Source organism: Callorhinus ursinus, unplaced genomic scaffold, assembly GCF_003265705.2.
Source record: "Callorhinus ursinus isolate GAN/ISIS: 27379988/994484 unplaced genomic scaffold, GSC_fseal_2.0 scaffold8, whole genome shotgun sequence".
NCBI classification, from domain to species: domain Eukaryota; kingdom Metazoa; phylum Chordata; class Mammalia; order Carnivora; family Otariidae; genus Callorhinus; species Callorhinus ursinus.
Genome location: NW_027397070.1, coordinates 44,026,331 through 44,047,212, shown reverse-complemented (window position 1 = coordinate 44,047,212; position 20,882 = coordinate 44,026,331). Strand labels below are relative to the sequence as shown.

Below are 20,882 nucleotides of genomic sequence, written 5' to 3'. Positions count from 1 at the left end.
GTTGCTCCTAACAAGCAAGTATTAAACAATTTAACATTCACTTTCCCTAGTTATAAATACTGGTCAAGTCTTGCTTTGGAGAGGATTAATTAATATGGCCATTTTGAGTAAGCTAAAAATACAATTTTGCCACATTTTCATCTTCACACATCTCAAACAAAAGCTATACTTTCGACCAAAATACATACAAGTAAGATTTTACTCTGGAGGAATTCTGAAACCAATTAATGTTTGGAGCCAGGAAGCTATAGAGAGGCTGATTCCAATTTGGTGGGACTCTCTTAAACCAGACAGAAAGAGTTCTAGCTCTGAGGAGCGCACCTGGGACCATCTCCCGGGGAGAGGAAGCAGGGGGTGCCGGTGGTAGAGTGACGTCACAATGCAGGACAGGAAAGGGGCATCGCCCGAAGCCCTGGCTCTGTCTCCGGGGCACTTGACTTGCGGGTAACCCCGACCCCGCTATCCTCGGGAAGGTAGGGATGCTAGCTCATGCACATGTCATTCAAGGGAGGTAGGCATTTTCTCCAGGCGCCTCCCTCCCCAGGCATTTTAGGAACTAAGGTAAGGAAAGCCCCTCCCCAAATAAACCATTTGCAAAAACTTTATTTTCCTAGGAGCAATGACATGGGTCAGGATAAGGAGGGAAAGCTTGGGTTACCTGAAATTGATAAGAGCTCATGGAAATAGAGGCATATGGGCCAGGGCGGCCTAGGCCCACTTTCTTTTTTAAATACGTAACAGATAGAGATATTGTGCAAAAAAATAAAGACATTCACATTTTAGCAGTTAAACTTTTATTTTACTTTTTAAAATTTTTATTTACTTTTTTGTTTTTCTTTTCTACAAAAGGCAGATAATGATTGTTGATCTGCAATAATTGTGTTGTGCATTCCCCGAGAGGGGCTGGAGTGGGAAGTGAGGGCGGGTCGGCTGAGAAGGCTTTCCGGGGTCATGGCCGAAGGAGCGCCAAACCGCAGCGGAGAGCTCCCCACCCCCTCCCGGGGCTCCCCCCCCACCGGCTGGCCCTAGCTCATGTCTATGGTATTGAAGACCCATTCCGTGAACTTCTTCAGCTTGTCCGAGGCATTCTGGGACTCCTCCTGCAGCCTCAGGTTGTCCTCCCGGAGGTGCTGGACTTCCGCCTGCAGGTGGGCTTTGTCTTCCTTTTCCTGGGAGGCAGGGCAGAGGAGGAAAGGGCTGGGACCCAGCAGCTGGAGGGGTGGCTAGGGAGCCGGTGTGCCCTTCACCCATTTCTGTTCTTCATCCTAAACCTCTGTATCTGTGACCTGACACTGGGCATTCGGATACTCAGGCCAGAGGCTCAGTAAGGTTTATTTTGGAACGCAAAGACATTAACGTGTACTTTAATGTCTTCAATAAGGGCTGTCTTAACTTTCAGACTGTTGTTTGGGTGGCTGCCGTCTTAATATAGTCAAAGCCACTAAGAAACAAAACAACATTCCGTTCTCCTGCTGTGAAAGCCCGAATGACAGTGAAGAGGGGTGGGTCTGGGCTACTGGCCCATTAGACAAGGGGCGGGGAGGCCCAGAGAGGGCTCCAAGGGGCTGGCTGGGGTTCAACAACTTTTCCGCACCCTCGACAAGGCTTGCTCACACGGTGTGTGTCGGTGGGAACTGAGCGCCAAGCAGCTCGTGGAGCATGTGTCCCGAGGAGACAGGGACAATGCCCCCAAGTTATTCCACTAACGGGGCATCTGTTCAAGGGCAGCTTGCACAGACCAGGCACTCTGCTTTGAGAATGTGTGTTTACCTTCTTCAGATCTTCCCGGAGCATCTTCAGCATCCCTTCCAGCTGGTCCACTTTAGAAGCCAGAGTGGGGGAGGAATCTTTACTGCTGGGGACAAGAAACAAAAGACGGTGTTGGCAGAAGCCTCCACGGCTGGGTCTGTTTGGCATTTTTAATGAGGCCGCTGTATTTGTAAAATGGTTTTTTAATGTCAAACTACTCAGTACGGTGACCCAATGTGCATGTTCACTCTAAAAAGGAAAATGGTAATCTTAGCAAGAGGTAACGCAAGGGTGAACGGCAGCCAATCAGTAGCTTCCTCTGTTAAAGATGCCGGCTCTTCACGACCAAAGAATACAGGACAGTAAGTGAAACTGGTCTCTTTGGCAGCAGGAGAGGTACTTTCTGGCAGGCCCAAGTGTCAAGCCGTGCAGTGTTTCCTATTCTCTTTAGTGGCTGTGAGCAGAAGAGAGCCCCTCCTCTGTGTGCAGAGGGGCTGAGGTCAGCCCTACCCTGGGGCGGCCAGCCGAGGGTAGGTCTCTGGTTCCCCAGAAAACAGTCTGTGGTTACTCATCCAGTTGCAGCTAAGTTATCATGCTCCCGTCTTGAAAGCTTGTCTAAATATCTTAAAATATTTTAAAAAATAAGACCTGTTTCAAAAGCTTGTCAGTCCAACCTTAATGTCTCTTTTGCTATTTAGGCCCCCAATGTTCTTTCGCCCAATTTATCTGTGCTAGTGGAGTACCAAAAAACCCCCAAAGAGCTAGCAGATGAGAAGGCCACCCAACTGGCTGGACAGAAGACCCTTGTCAATTGTTCTTTGTCCAACTCCTGTCTACCTGAATTCAAGCTGCAGAAAGTTTCCAAGTGAGCTCTAGCCAGACACACCACCTCAGAGTCACACAACCAAGAATCTAAAGCCTTCCACTGGGAGAACACGCAGGTGCCTCTTTCCAGAGGTCAAAAAGGGAAGACACAGATAGACTGAAGTTTTGGAATCCCGGAATAAAAGGCGGTCTTTACTTGAGCTGTGTTGATGTCTTCTGCTGATTCTAGATCTACGAGCCCAAAGGGCAAAACTCGCAGTGGCACGAGTAGCTCCAGGCTGTAAATAAATGAAATGATAAGGATCTCCAAACTTTTAAGATGGGATGCCCAATGAAAACTCCTAGAAGCCTATCTTGACTTCTGAATGTTTTCAAAGTGAATTACGTGCTTGTGTATGCTTTAATTTTTAAAAACACATTTAACTCCACTTGTTCACTGAACAAAGAAAAGTGCCAACCATCACCCTCATCTTAGGGTTCTGTAAGGATTTAAGAACTAGGTGCTGAATAATCCTTTCTGAGGAAAATGGACTTGTTCACTCAGACTTCTCCTGGTGGGAGGGCCCATTAATAAGAAGGTACATTTTGGGTTCACTGCACCCTTGACACTACGTTTTGTTTTTTGTTTTGTTTTGTTTTTTTAAAGCTCTCAACAGCCAAACTAACTGCCACTCTCCCTCCCAAGATGTCTCAGTGATCGGAGTGAGTGCAGCACCTGTCCCTTATACTCATGACAAACGACCCATCACCCTTCTGCTTTCTCTGTGAAGAGCACTTCCTTGCAGACTTGCTCGGCCAAGTCTTCAGGAACAAGTCCCACAGCCTATTTGAACAACCTAGGCTAACCTCACTTTTCCTATTGTTGTATGTTTCCTAGATACCTGGATTCTTAACCATCCTCAAAAGGTTTTAAAAGGAGAGATTTCAAATTGAGGAAATTATTCTGCATCAGGGGGTACATGTATACCACAGCGGCCTGTGGGATGCTTCCCTATATAGTAACAGGACGCATCTACCCAACATCCTCACCACGTGAAACGGGAAAATGGAAATCCGCCTCTGCACAGTTCAACAAAAGTCAAAATCCCTGCTCTCAACTCCCAAGGAAACCCTCTGGGCCTCAGTTATTGCTTGCCTTTCATTTTCTCTCGAATCTTACCTCTCCTGGTGACTTGGATCTAAGGTCGATCTGAAGCAGCATGTTGGGAGCTGCTAAGATGGGGGCACATTTACAAGTATGATCAACTGACAGCAAGGGGGAGAAACTCCAAAACCAGGCTCAAGGACATCAGACAAATGATTTTTCTCACCTTACATGATCAGCCCCGAGAGCATAAATGTATTATGGCTTTAAATAATAATGAATATTCATGATTATGACTAAGTCATCAAGAACAGTTTAATTATGTTTATAGGATTGAGTTACAAAGCATTCTAAAATGTGAAGAGTCTGGCACTGCGGTGATGAGCTTCAGTCAGCTAATCCATGTGGCCTCCATCTCTTCCCCACACCTGCTGTCATGAGTGGAGGGGACACATGGTGCAGAGTGCTGACCTCGCTACTGGGTGACCAACCTGCTGTAGGACTTCATCTGGGCCAGAGCCTGCTCCTCAAGCTGGTCACTGTTGGATGCAGCACTCAAGGGCCGGTGGCTTTCGTCACTAGCAGCAAAGAAGGAGGCTCTTTGGACTGGAAGGGAGAGGAGAAGCCATTCAGTATTTGGAACCACATCCCGGCCCAGTCTATCAAAGGTCAACAACCGGTCGAATCCAATCAACGTGTGAGGATGCATCAGGAACCTTATCTCCTGACCCGTGTAGGAAAAAATTACTGTTTCAGCTCTAAGAGGACAGTAGCAGTGTAAGATCCCTTTTGAAAACACTCGTTGTGAATCAACTGTACTCTTCTTTTTCTTACCCATCAAAGTAGCATTCTATGAAATGTTTCCCTGGAAACAGGCATTGTGCCAAATTTCCAGACCAAGGCTTTTTCCACTCAGTGATGATAGAAAATGCACTTGTAGAAGTATGTTTTCCACAAGATTCCTGGCTACCTTGGAGGGTTTTAGCCAAAGTCCAACCATATGTGTTTCAAAATATACCCAACTTAAAACTTGAGCCAAGAAAACAAAATCAAATTTTCAAAACCTCTCATTAGAAACACAAAACTACTACCATATCATATAAAGGAGCATCTGTACTGGGGAACTGCCACCAGCTAACATGGGAGTGCCTTGTGGCTACTCCACTGTCGGCTAATCAAGTTCTCCTGAAAATCGTAGCTTGGACAGAATAGCCACTTTCAATTCTTCAAACATGAGAGGAAAAAAAACAAACACAAAGAAACTAACTCAACCTTAAACCACTCGTTTGCTATCATTGTTTATTATAAAGAACATTTTAGCACCAAAGAATTTGGAATGATGACCATAGAGGGAAGTCAGTCTATTCACAAAAGGCATTCGACAACCTCACGTCCACATACACGGAGAGCATTACACCGAGTTTCTTCTATTCCAGCACACCGGCGTAAGGGCCTGCAGTGTCGCAAGCACACACACGGTGGCTTGGCACAGGAACGACGTGGACAGCAAACGTGCTACCAGAGTCGGGAGAGCAACACAAAGAAGATACCCAACATTTGTCAAGCCTGGGGGCAGGGCCAAGTGGGACAAGCATCCCTAACAGATCCAATGGTGCACTTCACAGTGAGGTCCTCATGACGGGGTCAAAGACTCTTTCTGGATAGGTGTTTTTTTCAATCAGATGACAGCTGGGATTCCCCCGCTCCCTGCCCTTCCCACCAGTGGGGAGGGGAGACATCCATGCTATGAATTCCTATGCAGAGGAAACATCAGGCCCCAGTGGATTAAATCATACAGCATGTGGCCCTACTGAGTGCTCGGTAATGGTTCGGCCAACTGGTTTCCAGCTGCACGGGCTCCACCCTGTGTGGTCAGTGTGTTCAAAGCAGCAGAGCGGATAGAGAATGACCAGAGCCTCACAGCCCCCAGCCCTGCCGGTCCCGCCCGTCCTGTTCAGATCGTCCGCAGACTCACCCTCATAGGCCTTGGCAGCATCCACCAAGTTGGACCAATCTAAATCCGCAGCAGTGTCGGGCAGGGGCATCAGGCCGGGGTCAGGCATGGGAGGCCTTCGGGTCTCCTGGACGTCCGTCAGGGAGCTGTCTGAGGCCGAGAACTCTCCTGCAAGAGAGGAGAGGTAAGATCCTTCTCATGCCCACAGGAGAACCGCTCAAGATCTTAGCCAAGCACTTGTTACCTGGAATCCATATCTAGTCCAGCAGACCATCAGGGGCTATTCTGAAGCTGACGTGAACTAGGAATTGGCTTCCTCCAGGCTTAACTCGCTTTTTAATCATCCTCCACTGTCTCACTTCTAGTAGTGTGAGACACAGAAAAGTTAGTTTTGCACGGAGACAACACGTCTGCTTCTCTGGGAGCTGTCTGTCTACAGGGGGGCCCAGGGCAGCTCTCATGTCTTGCTTTTTTTTCCCCCCCAGAGTCAAGGATCCAGGCTAGGACAACGAGGCCTATTTCAACAGACAGCTGGATTTTGAAGCCAGACCGGAGAAGCTTGTTGATCCCTGTTTTAGGGGATAATAAGGCTTATTCTCACTGGACTGGGCCCTGGGATCTGAGCCACCTGCTATGGACTCCCTGTCCCCAGGGGATGGCCCACTGATTTCCACAGCTGGATCTGTCTGCAGGCTGATGTGGGAACCAAAGCAGATTGTATGAGAGTGCTCGATTACCCGAATGGAGTTACTACAGGAAGGTGATTTTAGGATTGGTGTCGGCATTCTTCTCCTTCCCAAGGACAGAAGAAGCAACTCTTGGGATCACTTTTGGATCACAGCAGTCCAAGAGCCTGAGCTTCTTCTAAGGTGACAATTTTAAAAACACAAACATGAAGCCATCATAACGACGAGCCTTTGCTCGGCCTGGGGCAGAGAGGAGTGGGCGCAGGGGGCCGCTCTGCCGTCGGAGGGCATGCTGCTACCGCTCAAGTTCACGCAGGCAGAGAACAGAGTGGGAGGGCTGCTGGGCTCATGACACGTAGATGCTCTCAACAGGGCAGAAGCTGCGGCAGGGACAAGGGCAGAGTGTGTGACTCCAGGAGAACGGCCACCCTCAGGATGGGACTATAACACTAAAAATCCATGCCACCACAAGCTCAAATCTCAGTTAAAATCACTGAGTGACTCCAGAAACACCTGTTTACAAGGAGTTAAAAAGTTTCCCCAAGGATGATAGCCTGGGAAACCAGAGTATATTTAGTGCTTATTTTCCCTTTCAAATGACATAAAGAACTGCTCTGAAGTACAGCTGCTAGTTATTAATGTGCTTAAATTAGCAAAATGATGAGTAAATGGAAATCAACAAATACTGCCAGATATTAAATGCTCTGATCTATTTAAACATGCTCCCAAGGGTAAGTAGGTGGAACAGACAATTCTGTGTGTCACTCACAACCCTCCTGCCCTTTTATCTCTGGCACCCAAATTTCCATATGTACAAAAGAAGTCGCTCCTCCCCATTGCCCAATGACAGTCGACAAAACAAGGCCAGGGCTGAGGGATCAGCCCAATAAGGGTTGCTCTGTTTAGGACATGGGGTCACCGTGCTGCCTGACTTCCAGGAAAGCAAGAAGAGGGGATGGGGGGGGTCACAGAGGGCAGCCCATTCCCTCCCTTCTGCAGCTGGACAGTGACCAGGTTGCTCTCTCAGAATGGAAACCTCTAGAAGACAGGGTCTACTCTGACGGGACACATGCAGACATGCCTTTACAGAGGGTTTATTGCTGCAGGAGCCATGGAACTCAGGGGAGAGTGGCCCCAGTGTGGAGACACAAGGGGAGAAAAGATTAGGGCCTATTTGGTCACTACCAGGAAGTTTTCTTCTAGAGTCTAGATGGTAAAAAGTGGTCATTTCACATGTTCACTCTGGAGGGTGCCCTCGTGGAGAAAAGAGAAGCCAGAGTCCAGCTGTAGTCAGATGAGGGAGAGGGGGCAGTGAGAAGCTGGCATGCTCCCGAGTGATGCCTGCCATCGGGTAGAAGGGGAGCAGTGAGCAGGACAGAGGTGGTGGACAGACATGCACAAGAGTGGGTTGAGAGCTCATGTGTGATGCAGGGAGAAAGCAAATGAGGCAAGCAGGGGAGTCAAAGAAAATACTGTTCCAGAGAAGCAGCAGAAAGGATATGAACCATGGGTATGAATGGAGGCAGAATGCCCGGAAGGAGAAGGGCAGATGGGAGACAAGGTTATAGCATATGTCTAATGAACAAGCAGGACCCCAGGTTCCATAGCAGGTGTCTGCTGGGCTGGGTCACAGCAGGGCAGGGTGGGTGTAGAACCCTGGAATGGAGGTGGACAGAGAGAGGAGAAAGGAAAAGAACGAATGTAAACCCATAGTCCCAGAATATGGTCTTTCATAAAACTGGGACCTAGTTTGGTCACAGAGCAAACAAGGCATTTATGAACCAAAGGCAAGATGGAGGTGCCACTGGCATCAATACGCTTTTCCCTACACTAATACTTGCTTGTTCACTAAATGAATGAATGAGTCAACAAACAACTGGCTGACACCATAGGCAATACCCTCACGGTCTAGGAAAGACAGAACAATGGCAAGTCCGGGTTCTTATAGTGGCTGGAAGGAGCCAATGGATACAATTCTCCAAAAAATAATTTAATGTTAGCCAAATGTGCCCAATCACAGTAGCAGATAGGATGTTTGGTTAAAATATAATCTCCAAACTACACCTTTGTACTGAAATTCAGCAGGTCTTGGGTAAGGTCTGGATATTGTATTTTTAGCAAGCATGCCAGGAGAGGGTTGTTATATGCACCTGGTGCCCCAGTATTTATGGTTGCCACCCAAGGGCTGCCCCTTGACCATATGGCTCTGGCGGCCGGGGGGGGCCTCCTCCATTCCTGGGTCCCATGGGACTTTAAAAATTGGAGGGACAATTTTTTTTTTTTTTTAAGGTTTTATTTATTTGACAGAGACACAGAGAGAGAGGGAACACAAGCAAGGGGAGCGGGAGAGGGAGAAGCAGGCTCTCCACTGAGCAGGGAGCCCAATGCGGGGCTCGATCCCAGGACCCTGGGATCATGACCTGAGCCGAAGGCAGACGCTTAATGACTGAGCTGCCCAGGCGCCCCTGGAGGGATAATTCTTGACTACCACATGTAGGGCACTGAACAGAATGCAGACAAAAACAAACTCCAGACTTCTGTGAAAGAGGCTTATTTGCTTATTCCAGAGCTTTGGCCTAGGGCAGGCTTCAGGTTTGGCACACAAGTAGGGGTCCATGGTGGTGCTCACAGGGCACGGAGGCCAGTGCATGCTATCTTTGTGCTTGCCCTCTGCCTTCCTCTGGCTCATTGTTATCTCTCAGAAAGGAACTTAGACACTCACTTATTAGTACTCTGGTTTTTAGGACTGCCACCCAGGGGACATGTTGAGATCGCCTGGCTCTGGTGGCCAGTGGGGCTTACAATTGTGGGCCCATAGGACTGTATATATTTGCATACTTTAAGAGCTGCCGCCAGAGGGTCTGGCTTACAATCAGCCTAAATCTAGGCGCTGACTGAGATCCTCCCTTTTGGGACACTGGTCTTGGCACAAGCCCAACTACTGGGATCTATTAAAAATGAAATAGGCTGTTTGGACCATCACAAAGGTCTGAGAGACAAGGAAGAGCTAGGGCAGGGTTGAATGATAAGGTTCATCTCCAAAACAAGGCTACTCCTTTAAGACTGCGAGAGGTGACTCTCTTATCTAACACACAGACCAACACAAGGAGTCTAGAAAAAAGAGGAAATAGAGGAATATGTAATGAACAAAGAACAAGATAAAACCACAGAAAAAATCCTTAGTGGAAAGCAGATAAGTAATCTGCCTGACAGAGTTCAAGATAATGGACACAAAGATGCTCGCTGAACTTGGGAGACGAATGAACATAGTGAGAACTTCAACAAAAAGAAAATATAAGGAAATGTCAAACAGAAGTCACAGAGCCAAAGAATACAATCACTGAACTGAAAAATATACTAGAGGAGTTCAACAGCAGATTAGATGAAGCAGAAGAAAGGATCCGTGAATTCAAAGACAAGGCAATGGAACTCATCCAATCAGAACAGCAAAAAGAAAAAAAGAATGAAAAGGAGTGAAAATAGCTTAAGGGACCTATAGGACAATATCAAGCAGACCAACATTTACATTATTTATAGGGGTCCCAGAAGAAGAGAGAGAAAACTTCCCTAACCTAAGGAAGGAAACACACATGCAGATTCAGGAAGACCAGAGTTCCATATACAATGAATGTAAAAAGACCCACACCGAGACGCATTACAATTAGTCTCCAAAGTTGGACAAGAAGAACATCTTAAAAGCAGCAAGAGAACAACAACTTGGTACGTACAAATGAATCCCCAGTAAGACTTTTCAACAGGAACTTTCCAGACCAGAAGGGAGTGGCTAAAAGAAAAAAAAACTGCGAACTAAGAATCCTCTACCCAACAAAGCTGTCCTCCAGAACCGAAGGTGAGATAAAGAGTTTTCCAGACAAACAAAGCTGAAGGAGGGGCGCCTGGGCGGCTCAGTCAGTTGAGCATCCGACTCTTGATTTCAGCTCAGGTCATGATCTCGGGGTCCTGGGATTGAGCCTTGTGTTGGGCTCCCCATTCAGTGGGGAGTCTGCTTGTCTCCCTCTCTCTGTCTCTCCCCCTGCTTATGCTCTCTCTCTAAAATAAATGAATCTTTTAAAACAAAATCTAAAGGAGTTCAACACAACTAGACTGGCCTTACCGGAAATGTTAAAGGGACTTCTTTAAACTGAAAAGAAGGACTGCTAATTAGTAAAAAGAAAACATAAAAATATCAACCTTACTGGAAAAGGTAAGCACATAGTGCAGGCAGGAGTAAATTAATTACAAGGCTAGTAAGAAGGTTAAAAGACAAAAATAATAAAAATAATTGTCTTACAGTTGGCCCTTGAGCAACACAGGTTTGAACTGCATGGGTCCACTTCTATGTGCATTTTTTCCTATAAATATTTCGGAAACATTTTTGAAGATTTGCAACAATTTCAGAAACTTGCAGACAAACTACACAGCTTAGAAATTAAAAAAAGATGTCATGAATGCCAAAAATATATACAAATGTATTATAAAAAGTTAAAAAAACTTTCTAAAACTCACGCATACCATACATGGCACCACTCACAGTTGAGAGAAATGTGAACAAAGATGCAGTATTACATCATAATTGCCCAAAATTAACTATGGTACATACTGTGTACTACTGTAATAATTTCATAGCCACCTCCTGAGGCTACTGCAGTGAGGCTTAGTGTTCAAGGTATCCACTTAAAATGCATGTGAGGCTAATCATCTTCACATGAGCAGTTCAGCTCTCCAGTAAATTGGGTATCCGGTAAAAACTGGTCTCCATTCGCACGTACTTTTCATCGTGTTTAGTGCAATACCATAAACCTTGAATAATACCATGGGATCCATTCAAAGTGCTACTAGTAATGCTGTAAGCGTTCCCCCAAAACAGAAAAGATATGAAATGACACGAAAAAGTTGAACTGCTTGATATGTATCACAGATTGAGGTCTGCAGCTGCGGTCGCCTGCCATTTCAAGGTAAATGAATCTAGCGTAAGGACCACTGTGAAAACAAGAAGAGGAAATTCACAAAGCTGTCACTGGAGCGGTGCCAGTAGGCATAAAAACCTTGTACTTTTTGGGAAATACCTTTCGATCTCCTATTGAAAATGCAGCTATCAGGTGGGTACAGGACTGCTAATAAGAAAGGCATTTCTACAGACTCTAACATGACTCAAGAAAAAGCGAAGTCATTATATGACAACTCAAAGCAAACGGAAGGTGAGAGATCAAAAGCTGCAGAATTTAATGCCAGCAAAGGATGGTTTGATAATTTTAGAAAGAGGTTTGGTTTTAAAAATGTCAAGATAATGGGAGAAGCAGCTTCTGCCAACCAAGAGGCAGCAGACGCGTTCCCAGACACCGTTAAGAAAATCATTGAGGAGAAAGGATATCTGCCTGAACAGATTTTTAATGCAGACAAAAGTGCCCTGTTCTGCAATAAAATGCCACAAAAGACATTATTTACTCCATATGAAGAGAAGTGAGCAGCAGGATTTAAAGCAGAAAGGGACAGACTAATGACTGTTGTGCAAATGCAGTTTAGTTTAGGATCAGAACTGCCCTTTTCTATAAACCCTACCAACCCCTGACAACCCCTGAGTCTTGAAGGGACACAAAACCAGCTGTCAGACTTTTGGTTGTACCAGAAGGCCTGGACAATGAAGACCCTTTTTCTGGATTGGTTCCACTGATGCTTTGTCCAGTCAGGAAGTACCTTGCCAGCAAGGGATTGCCTTTTAATGTACTTCTGATATTGGACAATGCCCCAGCCACCCAGAATCCCATGAGTTCAACACCAAAGGTGTCGAAGTGGTCTACTTGCCCCCAAAACACGACATCTCTAATTCAGCCTCCGGATCAATATTTAAGGATGATCACACACAGTATTCTTTTTTTTTTTTTTTTTAAGATTTTATTTATTTTTCAGAGAGAGAGAGGGCGCACAAGCAGGGGGAGCGGCAGGCACAGCAGGCAGAGGGAGAAGCAGGCTCCCCGCTGAGCAAGCAGCCTGATGCAGGACTCGATCCCAGGACCCTGGGATCATGATCTGAATTGAAGGCAGATGCTTAACTGACTGAGCCACCCAGGCGTCCCTATACATAGTATTCTGTGAAAAGGACTGTCAACACTACGGGTGGGAATTGTGATAGACAGAACATGAAATTCTGGAAGGACTATATCAAAGATGCCATCATTGTTATAGAAAAAGCCATGAAAACCATCAAGCCCGAAATAATGGATTCCTGATGGAGAAAACTGTCCGGATGTTGTGCATAACTTCACAGGATTTGTGATAGAGCCCATCAAGGAAATCATGAAAGAGACTGGATTTGGCAAAAAAGGTAGGGGTGAAGGGTTTTAAGATGGAGAAGTCCAAGAGGTAACAGACATCACACCTGAGGACTTAAAAGAAGACGACCGGATGGAAATGAGTGCTTCCAAACCAGCACCAGATGATGAGAAAACAAACTGACATTAGAGAGTCTGGCAGAAGGATTCCGATTCTCCAAGACTGCTGTGACTTCTTTTACAACATGAACTGTTCTAGGATGTGGGCTCTGAAACTAAAGCTCACAGTGGGAGGATCAGTACTGTATAAAAACATATTTAGAGAGATGAAACAGCAAAACAGACAGAAATTACAATGTATTTCTACAGAGGTACACTGAGCGTGTCTGCCTCTCCCACCTCTCCTTCCACCTCTGCCATCCCTGAGACAGCATGGCCAACCCCTCATCTTCCTCCCTCTCCTCAGCCTACTCAACGTGAAGACAAGGGCGAAGACCTTTATGATGATCCACTTTCACTTAATGAATAATAAATAATCATCAGGCCATACAGTTAATAAACTTATCTGTTGTGTGTATGTTTTGTGTGAAATCTGACTGTACAGCAATAATTGTACGAGATGCTTTTGTGTCATCATCATCATCATCGCCAAAGTAGTCATCATGTAGAACAGTGAGTGTAAGTCTTGTATGGAAGTGGATACCCTGTCCTTACATAGGCATATGCAAGTGATATTTAATATAAAAGTAATAATGTTTTGGTTTTCTTACTGCTTTATAATTTTGCTCTCAAGGAATTACATTACCTTAAAGTATGCCTCTCGTAACTTGGGAAACTGTGTATCAGCCTGTTGTCATAGGTAAGCGGGTTTTTAAAAAATGTAACAATGTTTCTAAAACTGTACTATATGACTGTTGTACTTTACGCCATAAAAATTTTATAGTGATTCCTTCATTAGTGTATAGGCGAGGCTACTGTGAAGAGCTGTATCAATTCCACTAGGCTACCATAGAGCAATCATGCTGCCGCTGCTTCATTATTAGTGCATGAATTGTTATACCTGTAAATAAGTCTGCATTCCTTTTCACTTCTAATGTCTAGTGTTAGCAATATGTATAACATCTACAGTTTTGTATCCTATAAGACAAAACTGGCGTAGGTACTGACAGATGGTTACTCATGTAAACAGACAAGGTAAACTTACAGTATTGGTAAATACACTACAGTACTGTAAATGTATCTTCTCTTATGATTTTTTAATATTTTCCTTTCTCTACTTTATTGTAAGATTACAGCATATAAGACGTATGACCTAGAAAATATTTGAAATGACTGTTTCTGTTATTAGTAAGGCTTCCGGTCAATAGTAGGCTATCAATAGTTAATGTTTCTGGGAAGTCAACAGTTATCACGGATTTTTGACCATATAGGGGGTTGATACCCCATACTCCCTTGTTGCTCAAGGGTCAACTGTAATTAGTTAATAAGGGATACACATGGTAAAAAGATGTGAATTGTGACATCAAAATCAAAATGTTGGGGGAGAGAGTAAAAATGTAGAACTTTAGCATGCATTTAAACTTAAGTTGTTATGAACTGGAAATAAATGGTTATAAATATAAGTTATATGAAAGCCTCATGGTAACCACAAAGCAAAAACCTATGACAGATACACAGAGGATAAAGGGAAAGGAAGCTAAGCCTACCACTACAGAAAGTTATTAAACCATGAAGGAAGAAAGCAGGAGAAGAAAGGAACACAGAGGAACTACAAAACAGCAAAAGGCATATGCCTATCATTGATTATTTTAAATATAAATGGACTATCTTCTCCAACCCATCTATACGCTGCCTCTAAGAGAGTCACTTGAGAACTAAGGACATACACAGACTGAAAGTGAAGGAATGAAAAAATATTCCATGGAAATGGAAACCAAAAGAAAGCTGGTATAGTTATATTAGACAAAAAAGACTCTAAAACAAAGACTATAATAAAGACAAAAAAAGGCATTACACAGTGATAAAGGGGCCAATCCAGTAAGAGGACATAGCATTTTTATTTATGTACCCAACACTGGAGCACCTAAATATGTGAAGAAAATATAAACAGACCTAAAAGGAGAAATAGCAATATGGTAATAGTAGGGGACTTTGATAACCCACTTTCATCAATGGACAGATCATCTAGACAAGTCAATTAGGGAACATCAACCTTAAATGACACACTAGGCCAGATGGACTTAACAGCTTATACAAAATATTCCATCCCAAAACAAAAGAATATACATTCTTTTCAGTCACACATAGAACATTCTCCAGGATGGGTCATATGTTAGGTCGCAAGTCTTAATAAATTTAACATGACTGAAATGAAATCAAACATTTTTTTTCCACTATAATGCTATGAAACTAGAGATCAATTACAAGAAGAAAACAGGAAAATTCACAAATATGTGGAAACTAAATGATGTGCTACTGAACAAGCAATGGGTCAAAGAAGACATCACAAGAGAAATCAAGAAATACTTTCAGAAAAATGAAAATGGAAATACAACATACCAGAGCTTATGGGATGCAGGAAAAGCAGTTTCAAGAGGGAAGTTCATAGTGACAAATGCCTACATATCAAGAAACATCTCAAATAAGCAACCTAACTTTACACCTGAAGGACCAGGAGAAGAACAAATAAAGCCCAAAGTTAGTCGAAGAAAGGCAGTAACAGATCAGAGTGGAAATAAAACAGAAGCTAAAACAAAACACACAAAACAGAGATCAATGACACTAAGAAATGGTTCTTTGAAAAGATAAATAAAATTGACAAAGCTTTCGCTAGACTCACCAAGAAAAAAAGACAGAAGATTCAAAATCAGAAATGAAACAGCAGACACGGTAACTGAGATACCAGAGAAACACAGAGGATCTTAGGAGACTACAGTGAAGAATTATACGCCAATAAATTGTGCCTAAGAAGAAATGCATAAACCCCAACATACAACTTGCCAAAAGTGAATCATGATTATGAGACTAACGTGCCACCTGCTAAGTCACTAAAACTGAATCATGAAGAAACCAAAAACCTGAACAGACTGATTACTAGTAAGGAGATGGTTGGAAGGTCTGTGATTACTGATTCAAACAAAAGAGGACTTTACCGTTGAATTCTACCGAACATTCAAAGAATTAACCTTTTTAAAATTCTTCCAAAAAAAAAAAAAAAAGAAGCGGCAGCAGCAGCAGCAGCAAAAAGAACACTTCCAAACTCATTTTATGAGGCTAGCATTACCCACCCGGATACCAAAACTAGACAGGGATACCACAAGAAAAAAAAAGTCACAGGCAATACCCTTGATGAAGGATGTATTATTCCATCTACATGCAAAAATCCTCAACAAAATATTAGTAGACCGAATTCAACAATACATTAAAAGGGACCATATACTATGATCAAGTGGGATTTGTCTCAGGGATGTAAGGATGGTTCAACATCCACAAATCAATGTGATATACCACACATTGATGAAATGTGGGATAAAAATCATATAATCATCTCAGTAGATGCAGAAAAAGCATTTGACAAAAATCAACATCTATTTATGATAAAAAAAAAATAAAAAAAGTAGGTATAGAGGGGATATACCTTAACATAATAAAGGCCATGTATGACTAGCTCATAGCTGACATACTCCATCATGATGAAAGCTGAAAGCTTCTCCTCTAAGATCAGGAACAAGACAAGGATGTGGACTCTCACCACTTTTACTGAACAAAGTATTAGAAGTCCTACTCAGGGCATTAGATAAGAAATAAAAGGCATCCAAATATGATGTAAAACTCACTATTTGCAGATGGCATGATATTATGAACCCTAAAGACTCCATCAACAACTCTAAGAATTAACAAGGGGATGGAGTAAAGGTGTAGGGTACCAAATCCATTCACACAAATCTGTTGCCTTTCTATACACTAATAACAAAATATAAGAAAGAGAAATTAACAATCCTACTCACAATTGTATCAAAAGGAATAACCCAGGAGTAACTTTAACCAAGGAAGTAAAAGACCTGTACACTGTAAACTGTAAGATACTGATAAAAGAAACTGAAGACACAAATAAGTAGAAAGATAATTCCATGCTCATAAAAAAATATTGTTAAAATGTCCATACTACACAAAGCAATCTACAGATTCAGTGCAATCCCTATCAAAATTTTAATGGCATTCTTCACAGAAGTAGAACAAGAAATCCTAAAATTATCTGTAATTACAGAAGACTCTGAATAGCCAAAGCTATCTCGGAAAAAAACAAAGCTAGAGGTATTACGCTCCTGATTTCAAACTATATTACAAAGCTATAGTAATCAAAACAGTACGGTATTAGCCTCAAAACAGACACATCATTTATGTGTTCCACATCAATGGAACAAACAATGGAACAGAAGAGAGAGCCTTATGCATATGCATAAACATATGCGTATGTGGCCAATTAATTTATGACAAAGGAGCCAAGAATATACAATAGGGAAAGGATGGTCTTTATGGGACAGCCACATGCAAAAGAATGAAACCAGAGCACTATCTTACACCAAACCACAAAAGTTAACTCATTATGGATAAAAGACTTGATTGTAAGATCTGAAACCAAACTTCCAGAAGAAAACATAGGCAGTAAGCTCCCTGACATCAGTTTTGATGATGACTTTTTGGATGTGACACCAAAAGCAAAGGTAACAAAGGCAAAAATACACAAGTAGACTACACGCACACTAAAAAATCTCTGCTCAGCAAGAAAACCATTAACAATGAAAAGGCAACCTATGGACTGGGAAAAAATATTTGCAAATCTGATAAGGGGGTAATATTCATAATATATGAAGAATTCCTACAACTCGACAGCCAAAAAACAAACCAATTAGAGAATGGGCGAGAATCTGAATAGACATTTTTCCAAAGACAACATACAGATGGCCAAGAGGTAAATGAATAGATGCTCAACATCATTAATGATTAGGGAAATGCAAAATCCAAAACCACAATGAGATACCACTTCACACTTGTTAGAATATCTATTATCAAAAAGGGAAGATACAAGTGTTGGCCAGGGTGTGGAGAAAAGGGAGCCCTTGCACACTGTTAATGGGAATGTAAATCGGTGCAGCCACTGTGGACAACAGTACAGAGGTTCTTCAAAAACAGAGCTACCATAAGATTCAGAAATTCCACTCTGGGTATTTATCCAAAGAAAATGAAAACACTAACTTGAAAAAAATATATGTACCCAAGTTTACTGCACCATTATTTATAACAGCCAAGATATGGAGACAACCTAAGTGTCCACTAATGGATGAATGACACACACACACACACACACACACACACAGAGTAGGATATTACTCAGTCTTAAAAAATGAAATCTCATTTGCAACAACACGGATGGATCTTGAGAACACTATGCTGATTGAAATAAATGAGAGAAAGACAAATAAGTCATGGGGATTACTGTAATGTACAGCATGGTGACTACAGTTAATAATTACTGCATTTTGGAAGTTGCTAAGAAGGCATCTTAGAAGTTCTCATCACAAGAAAAAAAAAACAAACCTTCCAACTATGCAAGGTGACAGATATTAACTAGACTCACTGTGGTGACCATTTCATAATATATACAAACATTGAACCATGTTGTACCACTGAAACTAATACAATGTCTTAAGTTATAACCCAAACCAGAACAGGCATCCCAGATGACTTTTAGGGTCTGGCGAGGCCGAGCATCTGTACCCTGTGGTCTGGGATTACAGGTGCGAGGCTGACCCAGGGAGGCTGGGGAGCTGCAAAGCTGAGCGCACAAGCCCCACTTACCATGCAGCGACTTCATTCCCAAGGTGTACGAAGGCCTCCGCAAGGGGAGAGACTTGGGCAGGGAAGGGTACGTGCTGCTGAACAGGACGTCGTTGGGCAGCGCCTGGTCCAGAAGCGAAGCCCTGGAAGCGAAGAAGTGCTCCCTCTGGCCGCTGTAGATGCTCTCATCCGACAGCGTTCGGTGCAGGGCCCGTCTTGCCGTAGGGGTGGTAGGAAACGGAGACTGAGGAGACGAAAGCGCCTGGAACTGAACAAGAGCATGCAGACGAGTATTTATATGACGGCATCGGTCCTCACGACAGAGTAGCTCTAGCAGGAGGGGCCTCTTGATACACAGCAACTACTGATAGTGTATGTAATGAGTTTTGGAGATTGCTTTTTTAGGATGGATTTCTATTCACTAAAATAGGGAAGCCACCTATATATTTCTATATAAATGGCATAAGTTCCAGATAGCTGTTCTCTTTCGTCTTTTGTTTTTGTCACCAGATTTGATTTTAGTTGAGGTTCTTCTGCAAAAAGCAAGCTTCTGAGAATCCCATTCGTTGAGAAACAACGGACACATTAACAGAATTTAAATATCCAGCCTCAGAGCCAACAGAGTATTTGGCCTGTTAGCAACAAAGTTGCATTTATTCAGTCCTTCCTAGACTAGTGTTCACCTTGACAGGGAGAACACTTGGAGGACAGGTGAGGGTGTGAGTAGGGGGTTGAGTCATAGCTGCCAGAAGACCTCTGTGGGACTTTCCGGGACACTCTGAAGGGGCAGAGAGAGAAGGACACGGCCGCGTCCCCATTTAGGACGCCGAGAATCGAGCTGACGCTCGGGTTCACTCCTGCGCTCTGGAAGCACAGGCTTCCGTTCATCAAATCAAGGGTTAATCAAGTCAAAGCTACCCATGAAGTGGTGTGCACAGTTGCTGCATAAATATGAAAAAATGATTAATCAAACTCATTGTAAATGAGCCTCAGGTGTAGCCAACTGTGTAAAAATTGTGCTCCCTTCTAAAAATTCGTGATGAGTTAGGAGCAAGGTACATATACGCTTGCCTAGAAAATGAAGCTGCTGTGATAAATGCTCTGTGAGTCTTTAAGGACAGGGAACTAGGTATGGAAATGGTGCTTTCCCTTTTGTGGGCATTACAGAGGTTAAATGGCTTGCTGATTATAATTTTAAAAATTACCAGGCCAGGCCCCAGATCTCTCCATTCAAACACTGCCCCCAATCTTTTTTAGCACTTCTGGGTTCAGCAAAGGGATTTCCTTTTCTAGTGACTGTCCCCACCCTGATGGTTATACAGGAAGGAGGTTTTCCACCAATTCTAGTTTCAGCCTCTTTGGGAAATATTAACATACTTTAAGGCAGTGAACCTCTACCTTGAAGAGATCCTTGGAGCGGCATGCTTTCTTAAAAGTTAAAACATCTTGCACTAAAGGGAGGCAGGGTAGGAGATGGAAGGCAGCAATCTGCCTTGATGTTTTCCGCCCATTAAAAAAAAGTCGTCTTGTCCCAACACATTGGGGTGGCCCCTCACCCCAACCCTCTTCCCCTCCAGTCTTGAAAGTGTGTGCACACCGATCTGGTTCCAAGAGCGCCGTGGCCTGCCTTGCAGGGTGCTTGCTGGTGGTGCCCAGTGTTGCCAGCCCTGGGAAAGAACCACCACGGAGTCAATGCTAACTCGCAAGGGATCTGAGAGCACATCAGGCTGGGGGGGGGGGGGGTTACAGACTGCTCCAGGGGACTGTACAGGCTCCTCACAGCATCACTGCATCACTGCATCACTGCATCACTGCCTGGGGAGAAGAGATGTTCAGGTGGGACCCAGGCGCCCATGACACCCACCCCTCCCATCAGAGAAACTGCGCTTTCTCACTTCTCCATATTGGACTTCTGTGTATAATTTTATTAAAAAAAGGGGGGGGCGGTTCTTGAACTTTAAAATCATCTGGGCACCATGGATCAATTTCAAAGCTGAGGAACAAGGCCTAGAGGAGTTGCATCTTGCTCCAGGTCCGGCTCCTGTTCTCTCACTCTTTCCAGTCCTCCTGGCTTCTGTGTAAGGGGTCACCTGCACCTGCAGTAAGCAAACACCAGCTCTTCCCGAACACTGACGCTGCACGAAGCCTCTTCCTGTGGTCTACGCCTGAGAGTCTGGCTGCAAATCAGGACTACGGGTTTGCACTGTGCCTGTTCACTTGCCGCTGGACGCAGCCCTTGGGGAAGACAAGGTGATCTCAGCTCTGCCTGCCAATGAGGTTTCTTAGAATGTTTGAGCTCTGCCATTTTCCTTGAGGCAGGAGTTCTGCAGCGGTTGCTTAGGCCTTGCAGGCCCCTACCTCTGAGCTACAGCCTGCCACGTCCTGCTGCAGACATCTCACTCTGCTGGCAAATCAGCCTGGGAGTGACCCTGTCATTTGATATTAACGATCACTTCCAAGAGGCACTTGCTATCCAA

The 20,882-nt window shown here is 43.9% G+C and overlaps 1 protein-coding gene across 39 annotated transcripts in view; it reads right to left on the bottom strand.

Annotated features, from left to right (window-relative positions):
• Nucleotides 1-771: 771 nt before the first annotated feature.
• SIPA1L1 (signal induced proliferation associated 1 like 1) overlaps nt 772-20,882 on the bottom strand; it is a 463,818-nt gene continuing 443,707 nt past the window's right edge. For 36 of the 39 annotated variants that reach the window (XM_073895440.1, XM_073895444.1, XM_073895465.1 and 33 more), the window contains 6 exons: nt 19,962-20,072; nt 18,427-18,673; nt 5,634-5,780; nt 4,150-4,264; nt 1,771-1,855; nt 772-1,169 (listed from right to left, as the gene is read on the bottom strand). In XM_073895440.1, the coding sequence (XP_073751541.1) occupies nt 1,026-1,169; nt 1,771-1,855; nt 4,150-4,264; nt 5,634-5,780; nt 18,427-18,673; nt 19,962-20,072 (849 nt within the window). In that variant the 3' untranslated portion in view covers nt 772-1,025. The remainder of the gene's footprint in view (nt 1,170-1,770; nt 1,856-4,149; nt 4,265-5,633; nt 5,781-18,426; nt 18,674-19,961; nt 20,073-20,882) is intronic. The other 3 variants (XM_025869770.2, XM_073895471.1, XM_025869772.2) reach the window with 3 other exon arrangements.